Source organism: Capsicum annuum, chromosome 2 (genome assembly GCF_002878395.1).
Source record: "Capsicum annuum cultivar UCD-10X-F1 chromosome 2, UCD10Xv1.1, whole genome shotgun sequence".
NCBI lineage: Eukaryota > Viridiplantae > Streptophyta > Magnoliopsida > Solanales > Solanaceae > Capsicum > Capsicum annuum.
Genome location: NC_061112.1, coordinates 7,976,639 through 7,992,132, shown reverse-complemented (window position 1 = coordinate 7,992,132; position 15,494 = coordinate 7,976,639). Strand labels below are relative to the sequence as shown.

Here is a 15,494-nt window from a genome sequence, read left to right as displayed (position 1 = left end):
TGATTTGATTGCATGTCTAGATTAGTGGATGCTTGATTTCTAACTCTCAACTTCTTCACTGTTTTTGTCAGCATAATAGAATTCAATATGTGTATATATTTTTTGTTTTCATTCAAAGCCATTCTTTAGGGTCAAAATTTTCGCTCAGGCAAGAATTAGTTAGATCAAAATCGAAGCTTTGTGATCACTATTATATTATTTTTTTATAGTTTACAAGCCGTAGATGAATGTCCGCTGGCTTTGAAGAATTTCTTGTGCAAAGGTTAGGTTTAATTGTATTGTTTTGATATCTTTATTATCTTATTATTTTATTTTAATTTACAGATGCTAGATGAATGTGAGTCAGCTTTGAAATTTTTTTTAAGGTAAAAGTTAGGTTTAATTGTATTATTGTAATATCTCTATTAGTTTGTTATTTTGTGGTAGTTTACAGTTCGTAGATGAATCTCGATCGGCTTTGAAAAAATTTTGTGTGTAAAATTTAAGTTTAATTGTATTGTTTTTATATCACTTTTATCGTATTATTTTGTTGCAGTTTACAGGTGATAGATAAATGTTGGTCGACTATGAGAAATTTGTTTATGTAAAGGTTAGGTTTAGTTGTATTATTTTGATATCTCTATTATTGTATTATTTTGTTATTGTTTACAGGTGGTAGATAAGTGTCGGACGACTTTAAGAAAAATTTGTGTGTAAAAAGATTAGATTTAATTGTATTATTTTGATGTCTCTATCATTGTATTATTTTGTTGCAGTTTACATGTGGTAGATGAATGTCGGTCGATTTTTAAAAATACTTTTGGTAAAGGTTAGGTTTAATAAATAAATTTTCCATCTTTACATACTCAAAATATATTAAATTTAATTATTATATTCATCTTTATTATTTAAACAAATATCGTATTTAGTATAATGTTTGAACTCATTAAAGTGAGGTACGCTTTCACCTAAACTAGTTTGATAAGATTGTGTAAAGAATTTGAAAATTTTGGTTAGTTTTCACAATTTATGGAAGTTTTATGTTTATTATAAAACATAAAAAGTCTAAATTGCATGTTCAAATAAAACTTTAACTTAATCTCATGATTTTAAATCAGAAGTTCATCCCATATGATCAAATGACCCCTTTATATGACATGAATCAAATTAATCGAGTCCCTAAAACAAATACAAAATATCATACGTAAAAACAAACAAAAAAATAATTCAAATATGTTCGAATTATAAACGAATTGAGCTATAAGCAAATTCTGAGTTTGTTTAGATTAAGATAGGTGAATTAGTTTAGGTTAAACAAAAAGATGAAACTCATTCAACACAAATCATTTGTGATTTGCTTGTCTGTTTTTTATATTTTATTTAAGAGATGATTTTGGAGATTTCTTTAGGTTTGACTTCATACTATTGGCCTCCCTGATAGTTTATGTATCTCTTTTACCTTAATTCTTTTTTAACGAAAGAAATAAAGAAAACCCTATGATTGATGTGGAGCGAAAGATATATTTATGATATAATAATCTCATTTTCTTATTTCTTTTTAATTCATTCATTTCTAAACGCCACATAACGTCTATCTTCAATCCTACGAATTATATTTGGAGTAAACCCTAATCCATTTCATAATTTTAGCACCTTAAATTTCCCTCCCTAGTCCCCTATCTCGAACGATAATTTGTGATTGCACACTTTCCGCTTTTTTACATGTAAAAACAAGAGAAATCCCACCTTGAATGAAAGTAATTACATAGGATTTCAGATTTAGGTTTTCGATCTCTCCCAGATTTAAAAAAATGCATATACATGTCTTTGTATCTTATACGTTAGTGCAATGTATGAGAAAACCGTTTTGCCTAAAACTAAGGAGATAAAATTAGATGAGGTAAAAGTTTTTCCTATAATTAAGAAAATTAAATCAGCCACCATTATTCTCTAACTTAATCAACGAAACTCATTAATTTACTCATTTGGTGGGTTCTTAAAAGCATTAACAGTAATTCAAATTGAAAAAAGATTTGGTAATGTATAATATTACCATTTCTAATGTATGAGGTTAACACAATCAAGGTAAGTTATGCTACCATTTTTAATGTATAATATTACCATTATAATTATGAGATTAAGTCAGTCAAATTAAGTTATTTTTTCATTCTAATATATCAGGTTACAATTCTATTGTATAATGTAAAAAGTTATTTCTCCATTCTAATGTTTGAGGTTACAATTCTAATGTATAATGTAAAAATTTTATGTATAGGGTTAACACATTTAAGGTAAGTGATATTAACATTCTAATGTATAATGTAACTAATCTAATGTAAAATGTAATCAATTTAATGTATTAGGTTAATACCATTAAGATGAGTTTTGTTATATATGGGGTTAACACAGTCAAAGGTAAATTTATATTACCATTATAATGAATAGTGTAACCAATCTAATGAATAATGTAACCAATCTAAAAGGATTGGAAGAAGCTGAAGGAGGTGATTTAAGAATTTGGGAGATTATACAAATTAGGTCACCTCGGAGAAGAGCATATCCTCGAAAATCGATTTGAAGTGTGGGGGCGTCGACTTTGACGGCGAGTGAACGATCGTTTTCGGCTTCTATCACAACTTTGCCGTTGTATTTGGTGGCGAAGTGGCAGAGCTGTTGTCGGAAATTTAGCTGGAGATGGTGGCAAGGATGTCGGAGTTCCATGAACGTTTTTGTTGTATGTAATTGGATTACAGAAAAAATTGAAACAATTTTTTATTTGGTAAAGTTGAAAAAAAATAAACAAACCTCAAAATTAATGAAGAATGTGATGACGTTAATTACCTTGTTTAGTTAATGCTTGAAAAAATAAAAATTTTGAAACCCCCAAATCACGTAAGCTTGATTTTAGGCGAAGAAAAAGGAGCACAACTAAGAGCAAAAAAAGGAGTGTTGGAGTGTATAAGAACTAGGGGTGTTCAGTGGTTTGGTTAAAAACCAAATCGAACCGTAAACCGAACCAAACCAATTAAAAAAATCGATGTTTGGTTTGATTTAATTAGGTTTGGTTTTAAATTTTTTAAAACCGATGCTATTTGATTTGGTTATGGTTTTACTCAAAAAAAACCGTGAAAATAACCAAACCGAACTGATAAATTATATATATATATATATATATATATATTATAATTATTTATATATAATTTATAAATAAAATATAAACATTTTGTTAAATTTAATCTTAAACTAAATTTTAATCTATATCTAACACAACCAATACTTTATTCCAATTGCCCAAAGCCCCAAATCCAAGCTCAACTCTACCTACTATTTCTAATAAGTTAACTCTACAGTCCCTACCTCACTTTTTCTACTTCAACTTTCACAATACGTAGTACATCAACCGCTGCTTCTTTTGTTTTGTATTGAAAGGCAGCACCGCATTAGCTTCTGCTGTTCTTCATAGAAAGCAAACGATTAAAAAAATTCTTTTCAGTTTTTCATCTCATAAGGAAAAGCAAAAATTTCATTTCAGTTTTTCCCTCTCGTTTTTTTTGCATTGATGGTCCATGCAACTGCAAGTGTTTCACTTTCTTCCTGCTGATTATACTTGTGCCATGTTTTCTAGAGTCTTGGCTAGCTCAGATATTGCAATATTTTCTTGTTTAGTTTCTTAACCCCCTATATCTCGTTTACGCTCGCTTTCATAGTGTAGTCTTCCCTTTATTTTTTGTGGAATGTTTTCGTAGATTAAATCTGATTATATTCTATAGTAAAATCCCAAAGTTTCATGGGATGGAACTTTAACCGGACAATGGTGCTGCCGTGCAGAGGGATGGCATGAATGATGTATGGTTTGTGAAATTTTATGTATGATTTGTGAATAACCCAAGAGAGATGGCATGAATGATGATTAAAACTGTAATCCATATGTTGCTTCATCTTCGGTCACATAAACAAAGAATCTTTCAAACGAGTTAGTAGTTACCATGGTCCCTGGTTCAAATGGTAGTTTTATGTCTCCTTGTTTATTTAATCTTTTCCCTATATGATTAGCTCACCTAGCTAGTCTATAAAGTAGACAGATAACTCAAATTTGCTCAACTTTGTCTCTTCTTGCAGCACACTGCAACATACAAGGCTCTGTTTTACAATGTACATGTATGTGTTTATAAGCTGTTGGATAATCTTAGTGCCTACAATACAAAGCTGATGTTTTTCATCTCAATGTTGGTTTTGTTTAATGTGTTTGTTCTGATTTTTAAGAGTTTATAGTGTCATTTGTCCATCACTATACAAATATTTCATGAAAAAGTGTTCAATGTGATACTCTTTTCTATGGGGTAAAAGAAGGAATTTATTCTAGAGATGGTTGGAGTAGACTAGTCAATAACCGAAAAATTTGAAAAATCGAACCAAACCGATGGTTATTTTCTTTTTGTGATTTGGTTTGGTTTTAGAAATTCAAAAACCGATTAAATTAGTTTTGGTTATGGTTTTAACCACTAACCGATCTAAACCGACCCATGAACACCCGTAATAAGAACATAAGAGAGAGAAACAATAAAAGGAAGGGATATTGTATAATTAATATGGGATATTTGTAATTACTTTTGAAAATAGGGATATTATGTAATAACTAATTAGTTAGCTTGTATATTTATGTAATTTTAGTTTTACATTCTAATAATTGTTGTATTGAGATCAGTATCTGATACCTTCTCCTATTATTAGATAATTTATCCACTAACGTATGAACAGATGAAAAAAAAAATTAAATCTAAAACCTCATAATTCTTAATCTACTTTGTATTACCGTAGACCATCAAATAATTTCTATTGTGAAGCAAAATATGTGTAATGATGTCTGTCGACCATTCGTACTAAAGGTGATCTGTGACTCGACTGACTGTTCCTCAGCTATAAACATGTCAAACCACATATTTTAGAACTCCTTCCAGGATCATGGTGGCACCAGCTGCACTTTGCAATTCAAGCTGCTGTAAAATAGGAATAATTTGATAATCTATTGGTTTTATATAAATTTGTTTTATAACTAAGAAATCTCTGAGGACCAGCTAGCTAGGATGGTTCGATGCTCAATAAATAATACATCCATTTACCTTCCTTTTCCACTTATATCAGTGGTCGTCTTTCTCAGCAGTGTTCAAACTTTAAAGTGTGGCTTAACTCACACATTCAACACTCTTATCACCAAACCAATACCCTAGGGATGGTTAACATAAATTACGTTCGTCAGAACTGTACCTAGTACAATTGTTGAAGCAGCTCAATCAACAGAAATTACCTTTGATCAACATGAGTTGTGGTGCAGTGGATGGGGCTGCTCCACCCTTAACCAGAGGTCGAAGGTTCGACCCTGGTTGTAGAGAAAACTCTATTGAGAGCGCTGCCACCTTAATGGGTCTTGCAACGCGCAATCCGGATTAGTCGGGGCTCCAATGCGGGCACCGGACACCGGATGAAAAACCAAAAAAAAAAACAGAAATTACCTTTGCAGAACCTTACTCTGCACTATCGTTGGCAACTCTGTATACTAGATTGATAGTGGGCTCCTGTTGTGCTATTGTTTAAGGTTGACAACATACTAATAACAATTCATGAAATTAACAATATCGTCCTTTAAATCACTCAGGTTAGATCTGAAAAAGAACTGGAACTAGAGCTTTGGTATCTGCATCTGGTTTATTTACAAGGTAATCGAAAAGGAAAACAAAATTTTCTAGAATAAAGTATCCCATATGATAAGTGGTTCCAAACAGCTCATATGATTAGCCTTTTGCAGGGAACATGTGAAGACGATATGGAGAACTATATAATGCCATTTACAACTTCAAATGTAAAGAATACAAGTGCTGAAACATTTATATGGAGAACTATATCATGCCATTTACAACTTCAAATGTAAAGAATACAAGTGCTGAAACATTTATACTAAAAAGTTGAATCGGTTGAGATTATACAAGCTATGTAATTGCCTCCGTGCATTCTCCACATTCTATGGCAGCACATAAAGCCTTCCAGACAGGCGCTAACATTTTCACTGGTGGACGCAATTCCTGGAAATTATATTTAAATATAACAATTGTGTAAGAAAGAGAAAATAAACTGGAGTAATATTCTTTGCTACGTCCTTTTGTTGGTTCAAAGCCCTCCCATTATTTGTTTCTATCTAAAATTCCAAACAAAAAGCACACAAATTTAGAAACTAGAGACTGGACATCTCATTTTGAAGGGAAACTATTCTTCAACTCAAAGATACAAGTATTAAGACTGCTAAGGATTTGTTAGAGAAATATAGCAGGGATAAATTTCACCTTGAAAACTAGCATAAGTTCTTCCTCCCCTCGAATAATCAAAGATAGAGTCCAATAACAGGTAACTGGTGTGACACATTCCGTCAGCACTGGTTTTAAAATCCTGCTAATGGGAACAAACTGGCGAATTGTTTTCCCACTGTATACAAAGGGCTGAATTAGAATTATTTTTAGTAAAACATGGCATTAAAACAACAGGCTGAATTAGAAGCTTCTCAGTTCAGATACAAAAAGCATAAAATAGTGCCCTCATGGTTACATACATGGTATCATCAAAATATATTCAAGTGATCCTAAGAAATTAATCATTTTTCAACCGTATCCAAAAAAACTTTATCTGTCCAATCTCATATAGGAAAATAACTTGAGCAGCGCAAACAGAGAAAGGTAGGCACAGGACAAAAGTAATATACCAAATACTTTGACTTGTTTACTTAACATAGTTGCCCATCTCATAGAGGAGATTAAGAAACAAGTGGCTGTACACACAACAATCTTTAAGGAAGCAGAAACAAAATGACAGATCCATGCAGAATATATGACAAGTTATCCTTGATTTTAAAAGCATCTTTTAACAGAGTTGAAAAATTATTTTTGAAGTAACTTTAAGCAAATAGCAAAACATTCACCTCTATAATGCAGTATGTACCTTCCATACTGAGTCTCGAGTTGAACTCCAAAAGCTGGCAGAATTAGAACAGACTCTGTCATAGGCAAACACAAGATACAGAATGAATGTAAGCTGATGTATACATCCTATAACTAGGGGTGGCAAAAGAGCAGGTCGAGTCGAATATGGGTCAATTGAAAATGGGTAAAATACCCGACTCGACCCATATTTGTTATGGATAAATGAGTTTACCCAATGGATAATGTGGTTAAATATGGATACCCATATTATAGTAGAGATCTTGTTGAAGTTTCAAAAGCAAATTTTCTCACCCCGACACCCAACCCCCTAACCCCCACCCCAAAAAAGAAAAAAAAATTAAAACTTTCTAAATTTGTTTTTTTAAAAGAAATTATATTTTTTTATCACGCCACCCCATAAACAGCCAAACCCTCCCACCCACCCCAAATAAAAGTTTTAATTTTTAATTTCTTTTTTTAAAAAAAAAAAGCTTTACTACCCCACCCCCAATTTTTTAAAAGAATTTTTAAAACAAATTAATTTTTGATCAACCCCTACCCTAGCTCCCCTCCCCCCCCAAGCCCCCCACCCCACCCCCCAAAAAATGGAAAAAAATTAATTTACATTTAAAAAAAAAAAAAAAAAATTATTTTTACTACCCCCCCCAACCACCACCACCAAAAAAAAATTAAAATTCTTTTAATTAATTTTTTTAACCCCCCCCACCCCCTCCCCCCCCAAAAAAAAAGAATTTCTTTGAATTTTTTTTAAAAATAAAAAAAAGTAATCACCCCCCAAAAAACAATAACTTTCTTTTAATTTGTTTTTTAAAATGAAATTAATTTTTTATCACCCCCACCCCCCAAAAAAATAGAATAATTTAATGCCATTTTTTTCTTCTTTAATGAATGAGCCTCTTTTTTTTACCCATTAAACAGCGGGTTATATAGGTTTTATTCCAATTTGACCCATTACCCAATCCATTTAAGATGGATTAATGTGAATGGATCCCATATAACTTATCCATTTTGCCACCCTTACCTATAACCAAATGATTCCAGTGTATTCTATTTTTCTATCTGCTATAAGGGAAAGATGTTAAAAAGCAAGCACAAAATATTTGATCGTTATCTTAAGAGCCAGTGTTTATTGATACTTCAATGGAGTAGTGGAGTTTAAGATGTGGTACATGAACTGCAATGTGATCTGAGTATTCCTAACAAAGTGAAAAGCAAGTTTTGTAGAACAACTGTGAGACCAGCAATGTGATATTGGAGGTGATATATTGGGCATCCAAGGCCAAACATATCCACGAAAAGAGCACAGTAGAAATAAGGATTTCTAGATAGATGTGGAGCCATATGTCACTATGTCATCCTCCAAATACACTTGTTCATAGGTGCGACACTACGTTGCTTGAAGGTGCTAAGAAGAACAAGGTAGACCTAGAACTACATGGAATGAAGTTGTCTTCAAAAGACCTACAATCTCCGATTCCTAGGTCAAAGTTAACAAAGAAGATCACAATGATAGGAATGGATCTATACAAGCAATAAGAAGAAGTTAGGATTAAGGTTTAGTTGCTCTTATTACACTAACATTATGTCCTGGCAGGGCTAAGGGTGGTTCAGAAAACCTCTAGTTTCAAGAGAACCTGTAATTTGCCTTGGAAGAATTTTTTATTTTTTTTTTTGATAACCACCTTGGAAGAAAAATATTTCACCAGATTTAACGAAATTGTCCCAAATAGAGCAGAAGAAACAAATGATTCATCACATACAGGCATGCAACCTTGTGACCAAGATGTAGTTGATTGATTGATTGTACATGAACTACAAATGAATGTCCTATCATCTTGGTTCCCAATAAAATTTCCTCTTAGCATATAAATCTGTGTTCAAGCAAATTTGTTGAAGCCGGAAACAAGCAAAAATTACACAAACATACTCACACACACATTATTTATATTTTCCCAGCTACTTTTGGTGGCTTTGGAAACTGTGGTCTTGAAATCCTAGTAGAGGGGAAACAAATACATACATATAAATCCTTGTACACACAGAGGCATACATCTATATCTAAATCTATAATCGATAATATTCTAAATGTGAGAAGCCCCTTAGTCTAAAATTGATTTACTAAAATATCCGTTAAAGATAAATGACTTTTGTGTCCTTCCCTAAAGAGCTACTCCTATAATACTACTTGTTCCAAATGTAAATATACATTCAAATAAATACTACTCCTATTAAATATATAATAATAACTTAGAATTAATAATTGTAGTAATCACTATAATAATTGTAGTTGAATCTCTTCATTACCTGCCTGCCATTATTATACTACTCTCAAAAATCATACAATTAGAACAATGACCAATCAAGTTTGAAAATCTAAAGCTAAAGGCAAATCAAAAGACTAATGTTACCGTGTTACATAAGTTAGCACCTTATATGCATATATAAAAACAAAGTAAGAAAGTTAGCACAGTGGGAGAAAGTATGGGTAAGATTTCGAAATTGTTATTGCTTCACAGATCTGGAACATGCATGGTTTGAAGACATTAAAATGACAAATCTTTTGAGAGTGATGTCTCAATGCAACTATTCAATTTTATTTTATTGGGACAGGGGTGTGGCTGTTGGTGCTCTTGAATTGTGTGTGTTTTTTTTCATATTTAATATGGAAGAGATATGCAGCTGAAGACTACGCGTCATGCGTATTTCATTGAGTTTCCTTCTTCAAATAACTAAAGATTTTCAACTCGTACTGGTGCATCTTAAATAATGAATTTCAGGCTCTAGGAGGAGTGTATAAGCTTGTGAGTTCCACAAGTGATCATCTATTAACCCTTTATCATAAGAGATATGAACATTACCAAGTTTTTGGTATCAAGTATTTTGGCAAGTCTTATATTGTTATATCACTTACATGGATAGTAGTCAATATTCTATGTTGCTCGTACTCTTCAAAAATGTCAACGAATGCTTGTCGGATTCTTCAAAAGTAGTGTATTCTTGGAGAATCCGACACGGGTGCGGCATTGAACACGAAGAGTCGGCACAAGTTGGGTCAAATTACTTGTGAGATGTTTCTATTGAAGTACAAATTCTTTTCCTGCTAAGATATCATAGATGAATATTTCTTGCAACATATCTCTTCCATAGTTCTAAATTACAATGTTGAAAAAGTGATGTGCTTATTCTTTAGTATTATTAGAACCTTATCAATAATTTATTTATGTTTAGTATATTATGCTACCTAATCCCAAAAGAAAGAAGATATTCGGATAGCTTTTGTAATTGAAAGCAAAGGCAGAAATTATAACAAAACAATTTCTGTTTTAACTTTTATTTTACAGCATATTTATTTATATGTGATTTTTTTGAATTTATATACCCGTTGACGTGGGGTACACGTGCGTAGTGTGTGCCCAGAAACTAATGACATACAAGGATAAGGAGGATAAATTATGATATTGTCACGTTGACTGTCACACTTTAGTCACTCGTTTGCAAGAAACTAGAACATTATAACTACAAAATACAGCAAATGTTGGTATAGGCAGTTTTATGATACCATACAACAACCAGTTTTTTGTGCTGCATATGTTGGTTTAAACCAGATTAAAGATTAAGCTATACCCACTACCATAAGCTTTGTCAAGAACTTTTAACTTCTATAATAGATAATACTTCAATTCCCATTGACAAACAATTCTAAAGTGAAAGGTTTCATATCCAAGGTACTAACTGAAGTTACTGCGTGAGAAGTACATTGAATCTTTAACGAGATTTGGTCCCAGATTTTTGACCCTCTTGCACAATGTGCACCAATTCAATGTGCAATGGCAGTGATTTACAGCTAAAGGGACTTCATACGGTCCCAACAACAAACCCAATGTAATCCCACATGTGGGGTCTGGGGAGGATGAAGGGTACGAAGATCTTACCCCTACATTGAGAAGGTAGAGAGATTGTTTCCGGTAGACCCTTGGCTGAACAGACAGAGGAATTCATACCGTCCGGGGCCTTGGTTCCTAGCTAGTATATGTGGTACAAATAGATGAAAATTATTAAAACATAATCAACTAGAAAGCCATGATAAAAAGAAATAGAATGAAAGTATCACAGTAGAGAAGTCATAGAAAATCACTAAACAAGTGGCTGGCAATAATCATATGATGAAACTGCAGGGTTTCACCATTTGGTTCATATTAAGCACAACAACCCTTATCCTAAGGACCCGTTTGGGCATGAAAATTATTCATTTTTTTTTCCAGAATAATTTTCCACTTTATTTGAAAATAGTGTTTGGCCATAAAAATTCAACTTGAAGTTGTATTTCAAATTTGAAAAACAACTTATAACAGGTTTTCCAACTCACTTTTCACTTTTGATGTTGTATTTAAGTACATTCAAAAATTAAACACCACTCCAACTCCAACTCCCACTCCATAAATTCCTAATAAAGTGAAAAGTACTTGAAATCTATGGCCAGACGCCGACTAAGTAACTTGGGGACTTCTAGATAACCTTATTCATGACTGACAGTCGAATATTCATTTTTAATGTACAAAATCTTAGTCCTTGGACATGTCTGTTAATGTAAATGAATATTAATCGATACATTAAAGTTTAAACTTCGATAAAGTGCTTGAGAAATTTAAGTCAAATAACATAGAAGTACGTCAACGAATTACTGAATCTCGAGTAATACACTACAAAGAAATCTTATCTCATTGTTTATGTGTTAAACCAATTTTTTCGATAATTCTTGTTTACCATAGTCCATAACATGTTTTTTAAACTAAGACTTATTTTCAGTAAAAATATCATCTTGAGAGTGTCGAGACAATTGCATGCTTTTTCATAGTAGTGTTTTTGTGTAAATTAAGGCTGATAATAGAAGAGTATACAATAATAGTCTACGACGTACAGCTCTCAAACTAATTTACATCAATGTTGAAGCAAATAAGTCATAACATAAAAAGCAAGATAAGAAAATAAAAACTTTCACCTGAATACTCAAATTCCAGGGACATGAGTGTCAGTTCGGATTTATGTTTCTGTTAGCACTAGTTTCTTTCTCTTCATCAAAGTGTTACCACTTTCCCATGATACATGGCATGAAAAATGCAAGAGACTGTTGAGTAAATAATCTGGGCCGAAAGTGTCTTGAAAGTAAAGTCTTTACTTTGGTTCCAACTAGCTCAGATACTTTAAATAGTAGCACAGATATAAAGACGTTATTCTCGTGGTATTTCAGAATAAGTTAAATTAGAGATATATATTTTTAAGTGACCGTTTCTCCTACATAGAGAACCACTGATCAAACCAGAATGTATGTATCTAAATACATATATAGAAATTAAAAGAAGAATGGTAAGTAATTAACAATAAGCCTGAAGGCGTAGTTGCTTCACGCCTTCAAGCATAAAAAGTAGCTCCTAATGCTTTACTGGAACTCTTTCTGATCTACATTTCTCCACTTGGCATTTGAAATAAGAATTAGACCCTTTAAGATTGCTAATTCCGTTCGAAAACAGTTTAAAGCTGGTGAAATTCACAAGACAGGAGCCTTTTCATGCATCAAATTCAGTAAGGAATGGTTCTCTTGGTCAAGTGGTTACCGGTATTAGAAAAACAACCCCAATATAAAATTTGGATATTTTACCCTGTTTGGTTGAATTTGTTCCCGGCATAAGCAAAACTAGTATTATCCTAAACCAAAACTATGGTATTATTTATACCGGATTTGACCTAGGATTCTAATACCGGGATTATCAATCCTTGGATAGAGCAAAAAGACCAAAATACTTTTAAGATAAAGGCAAAATTCTAAAGAGAATGTTATCCAGCTTTAAGCCAATTACATGTTTTTCCTTTATACACAGTATATCCCATTTCCGACACAATGAACGAAACATTAATCAAAAGGGTTATATGCACTGGATTATTAATCCCAGTATTACAACCCTTGCATTATAATCCTGGCATAACTTTTTTATGAACCAAACTACTCCCAAACATGGGGAATTGAAGCACACTTGATTTAAGCAATATGGGGAGTTCAGAGAAGTCCTAAGCAATTTTTTACAGCAATTATAGAAGTTGAGGACATGCTTTACAGCCCAAAATAATCAAACAGGCTTTACAACTTGAATACTTTGAACTACGGGTTGTCCGTTGTTTGTTGACATTTTTAGTCGCATGGGCAATAGCAACTACTAAAAAATCCACAAGCATTAGCAGATGGGGTTAAACATCATATGCTGAAAACAGACTACGGGTATACTTTATAAGGTAGCAGAAAACCCTCAAAATCATTCTTTTTACATGACTTGTCTCCACTAGATATCATGATCAATCTGTTGCAGCCCATGTAGTCTAACTAGAATAACGTATACTAGACATTTCCCCAAATAACTAATTTCTACTAGTATTTTCTATATAGCTTACTTCGATTTAGCTCAAGAAACAATCGATGTGATTAAAGCTTCGAAACTGCATATTATAAGCTGTCCATTAAGTAAATTCATTGAAGTTAAACATCCTCACCTTTCTTCACTGGTTTCTTTAGAAATAACCTAATGAGCAATGCCATGATAACTAAGCTGCAAATATGAAGAGTATCTAGCTTTCCCTGCATTGAAAGACCTTGATCAAATAAAACACAATTTCTTGTTACAAATTAAGTATCTACATAATCGAGGCAAACCAAGTACTGAGCACAACTACATCTTTGTATGATATTTAACAGACTTAAATCCCAAGTGATTAACCAGCACAAACTATATACTATTTGTCATTGCTAACGCTACTGAGGATGGAAAAAGTGAGTATTATCCTTCCCTCTACCTTACCTTTTCCTTCTAATTACAGGAAAAAGAAAACTCCTAATATTGCAATTTTGATTTCTAGGTTTAGACAAGTGTAATAAAGAATGAGAAATAGACCTGCCGGAATAAAAGAAGGGTGGGATAGGCAAAAAGGAGAAGTGTGAAGAGGCATAAATTGAAACCCTTTTCTCTACTCCTACGAACAAGAATATGGTGGGCGTCAATGGCTTCAGGTGGACCCTTACCCACTTCGTGTAAGTATGTGTATTTCCCTGCTGCAACTGCCAATGCCTCCTCCCCCATCCCCACTCTAACCACAAAACTCAATGCCTTGATCCCGATTCATCAAATGCTTTCGCTTATGCCCTTCAAATTTGCTTTAAAAATTAAACCACACCTCAACCTTGCAAAATGAACAACAATCATTCTTCCTTATTTTCACTATTTACGTATCTATTTTACCTTTAATATTTTAAATTTTTTATTTATATAATATTTTATATATATATTCATAACGTAGATATTTATTATTTAAATTCATTATCATTATTAGTAAAAAAAAAATTATAAATTAATTAAAAAATCTAATAATATCTTTTACATTCAAAATTTTTATATTATATTGATTCTCTTCTGTAGTGTCTATATAGATAAACGAGTTTTGGTTGTCAATATAAATTATTTTCTAAATTATAATTTAAAAGTTATTAATAATAATTATTTGATTTGTAACAAATATACATGTACAACAACATCAAACCGAGTGAAATTTTCAAAGTGCGCTCTGAGGAGGGTAGGGGTATGTAAACCTTACCACTACATCGTAGAAGTAGAGATATTGTTTTTGAAAGACCCTCGACTATTAATTATTTTTACATTACCTATATTGAAATATATTTATAAAATTATAATTACTTATTATTTTCACGTATAAATAATTAGTAGAGTTTTAATTTTTAATAAAATAATTTTTTATTATTTTGCTCATTTATTTCATTATAGAATGTCATTAACTTATATACTCAATTAATATTTTTTATTTTTATTTTTTCATTTAAAAATATTTTTTAGCTTTTATAGAAAATAAGTTATGTAGATTAAAAAATAAGAATTGTGTTTATAGAAAAGTCTTGTTTTTCTTTAAAAAAAAATACAAAAATTAGATATAAATATACGGATAAAGTAGGTATTTTGAAAAACTAAATAGAAAAAAAGGAGAAAAAATGATTATTATTTAAAGTTGAGTGAGTGTTTAATTTATAGAACAAACTTGGAAGGTGTAAATTGTTGTAACACTACGTTGTTCAGTTCGTGTGTGATTAGAAGGCATTTGGACAAAATATGTGATTAAAGTTTAATAAATGGAATATTGGAAGTTAGAAATTGTACTTGGACATTAGAAAAAGAATACTGAGTTTTGGCAAATGAGATCATTATTTCACTTTTAAAAAAAATAATAATAATTTTTCAACTTTAAATTCTCCATTTCAAGTTGATATAAAAATCATTGACCAAATTGTATGTCGAAAAGACAATTCTTTATCTTTTTATTATGGAGAAAGACACTAAAATTATTCTAAATTATATTTGAAAAATTGATTACATACCTAAACTAATATGATGACCTACTACACACTTATTTTTAATAAAAAATGAATTTGGTTCCACCCTAAAACTAAGGTGAAAATAATATTAACTAAAAAAATAA

At 31.7% G+C, this 15,494-nt stretch overlaps 1 protein-coding gene across 1 annotated transcript; it reads right to left on the bottom strand.

The window, feature by feature from the left end:
- Nucleotides 1–5,801: 5,801 nt before the first annotated feature.
- Nucleotides 5,802–14,221, bottom strand: LOC107858489. Its single transcript, XM_016703155.2, has 5 exons — nt 13,904–14,221; nt 13,506–13,590; nt 6,964–7,018; nt 6,315–6,453; nt 5,802–6,056 (listed from the first exon to the last, which is right to left on the bottom strand). The coding sequence occupies exons 1-5, from the start codon at nt 14,087–14,089 to the stop codon at nt 5,964–5,966; spliced, it is 558 nt and encodes a 185-aa protein (XP_016558641.1). The 5' UTR covers nt 14,090–14,221; the 3' UTR covers nt 5,802–5,963.
- Nucleotides 14,222–15,494: the final 1,273 nt, after the last annotated feature.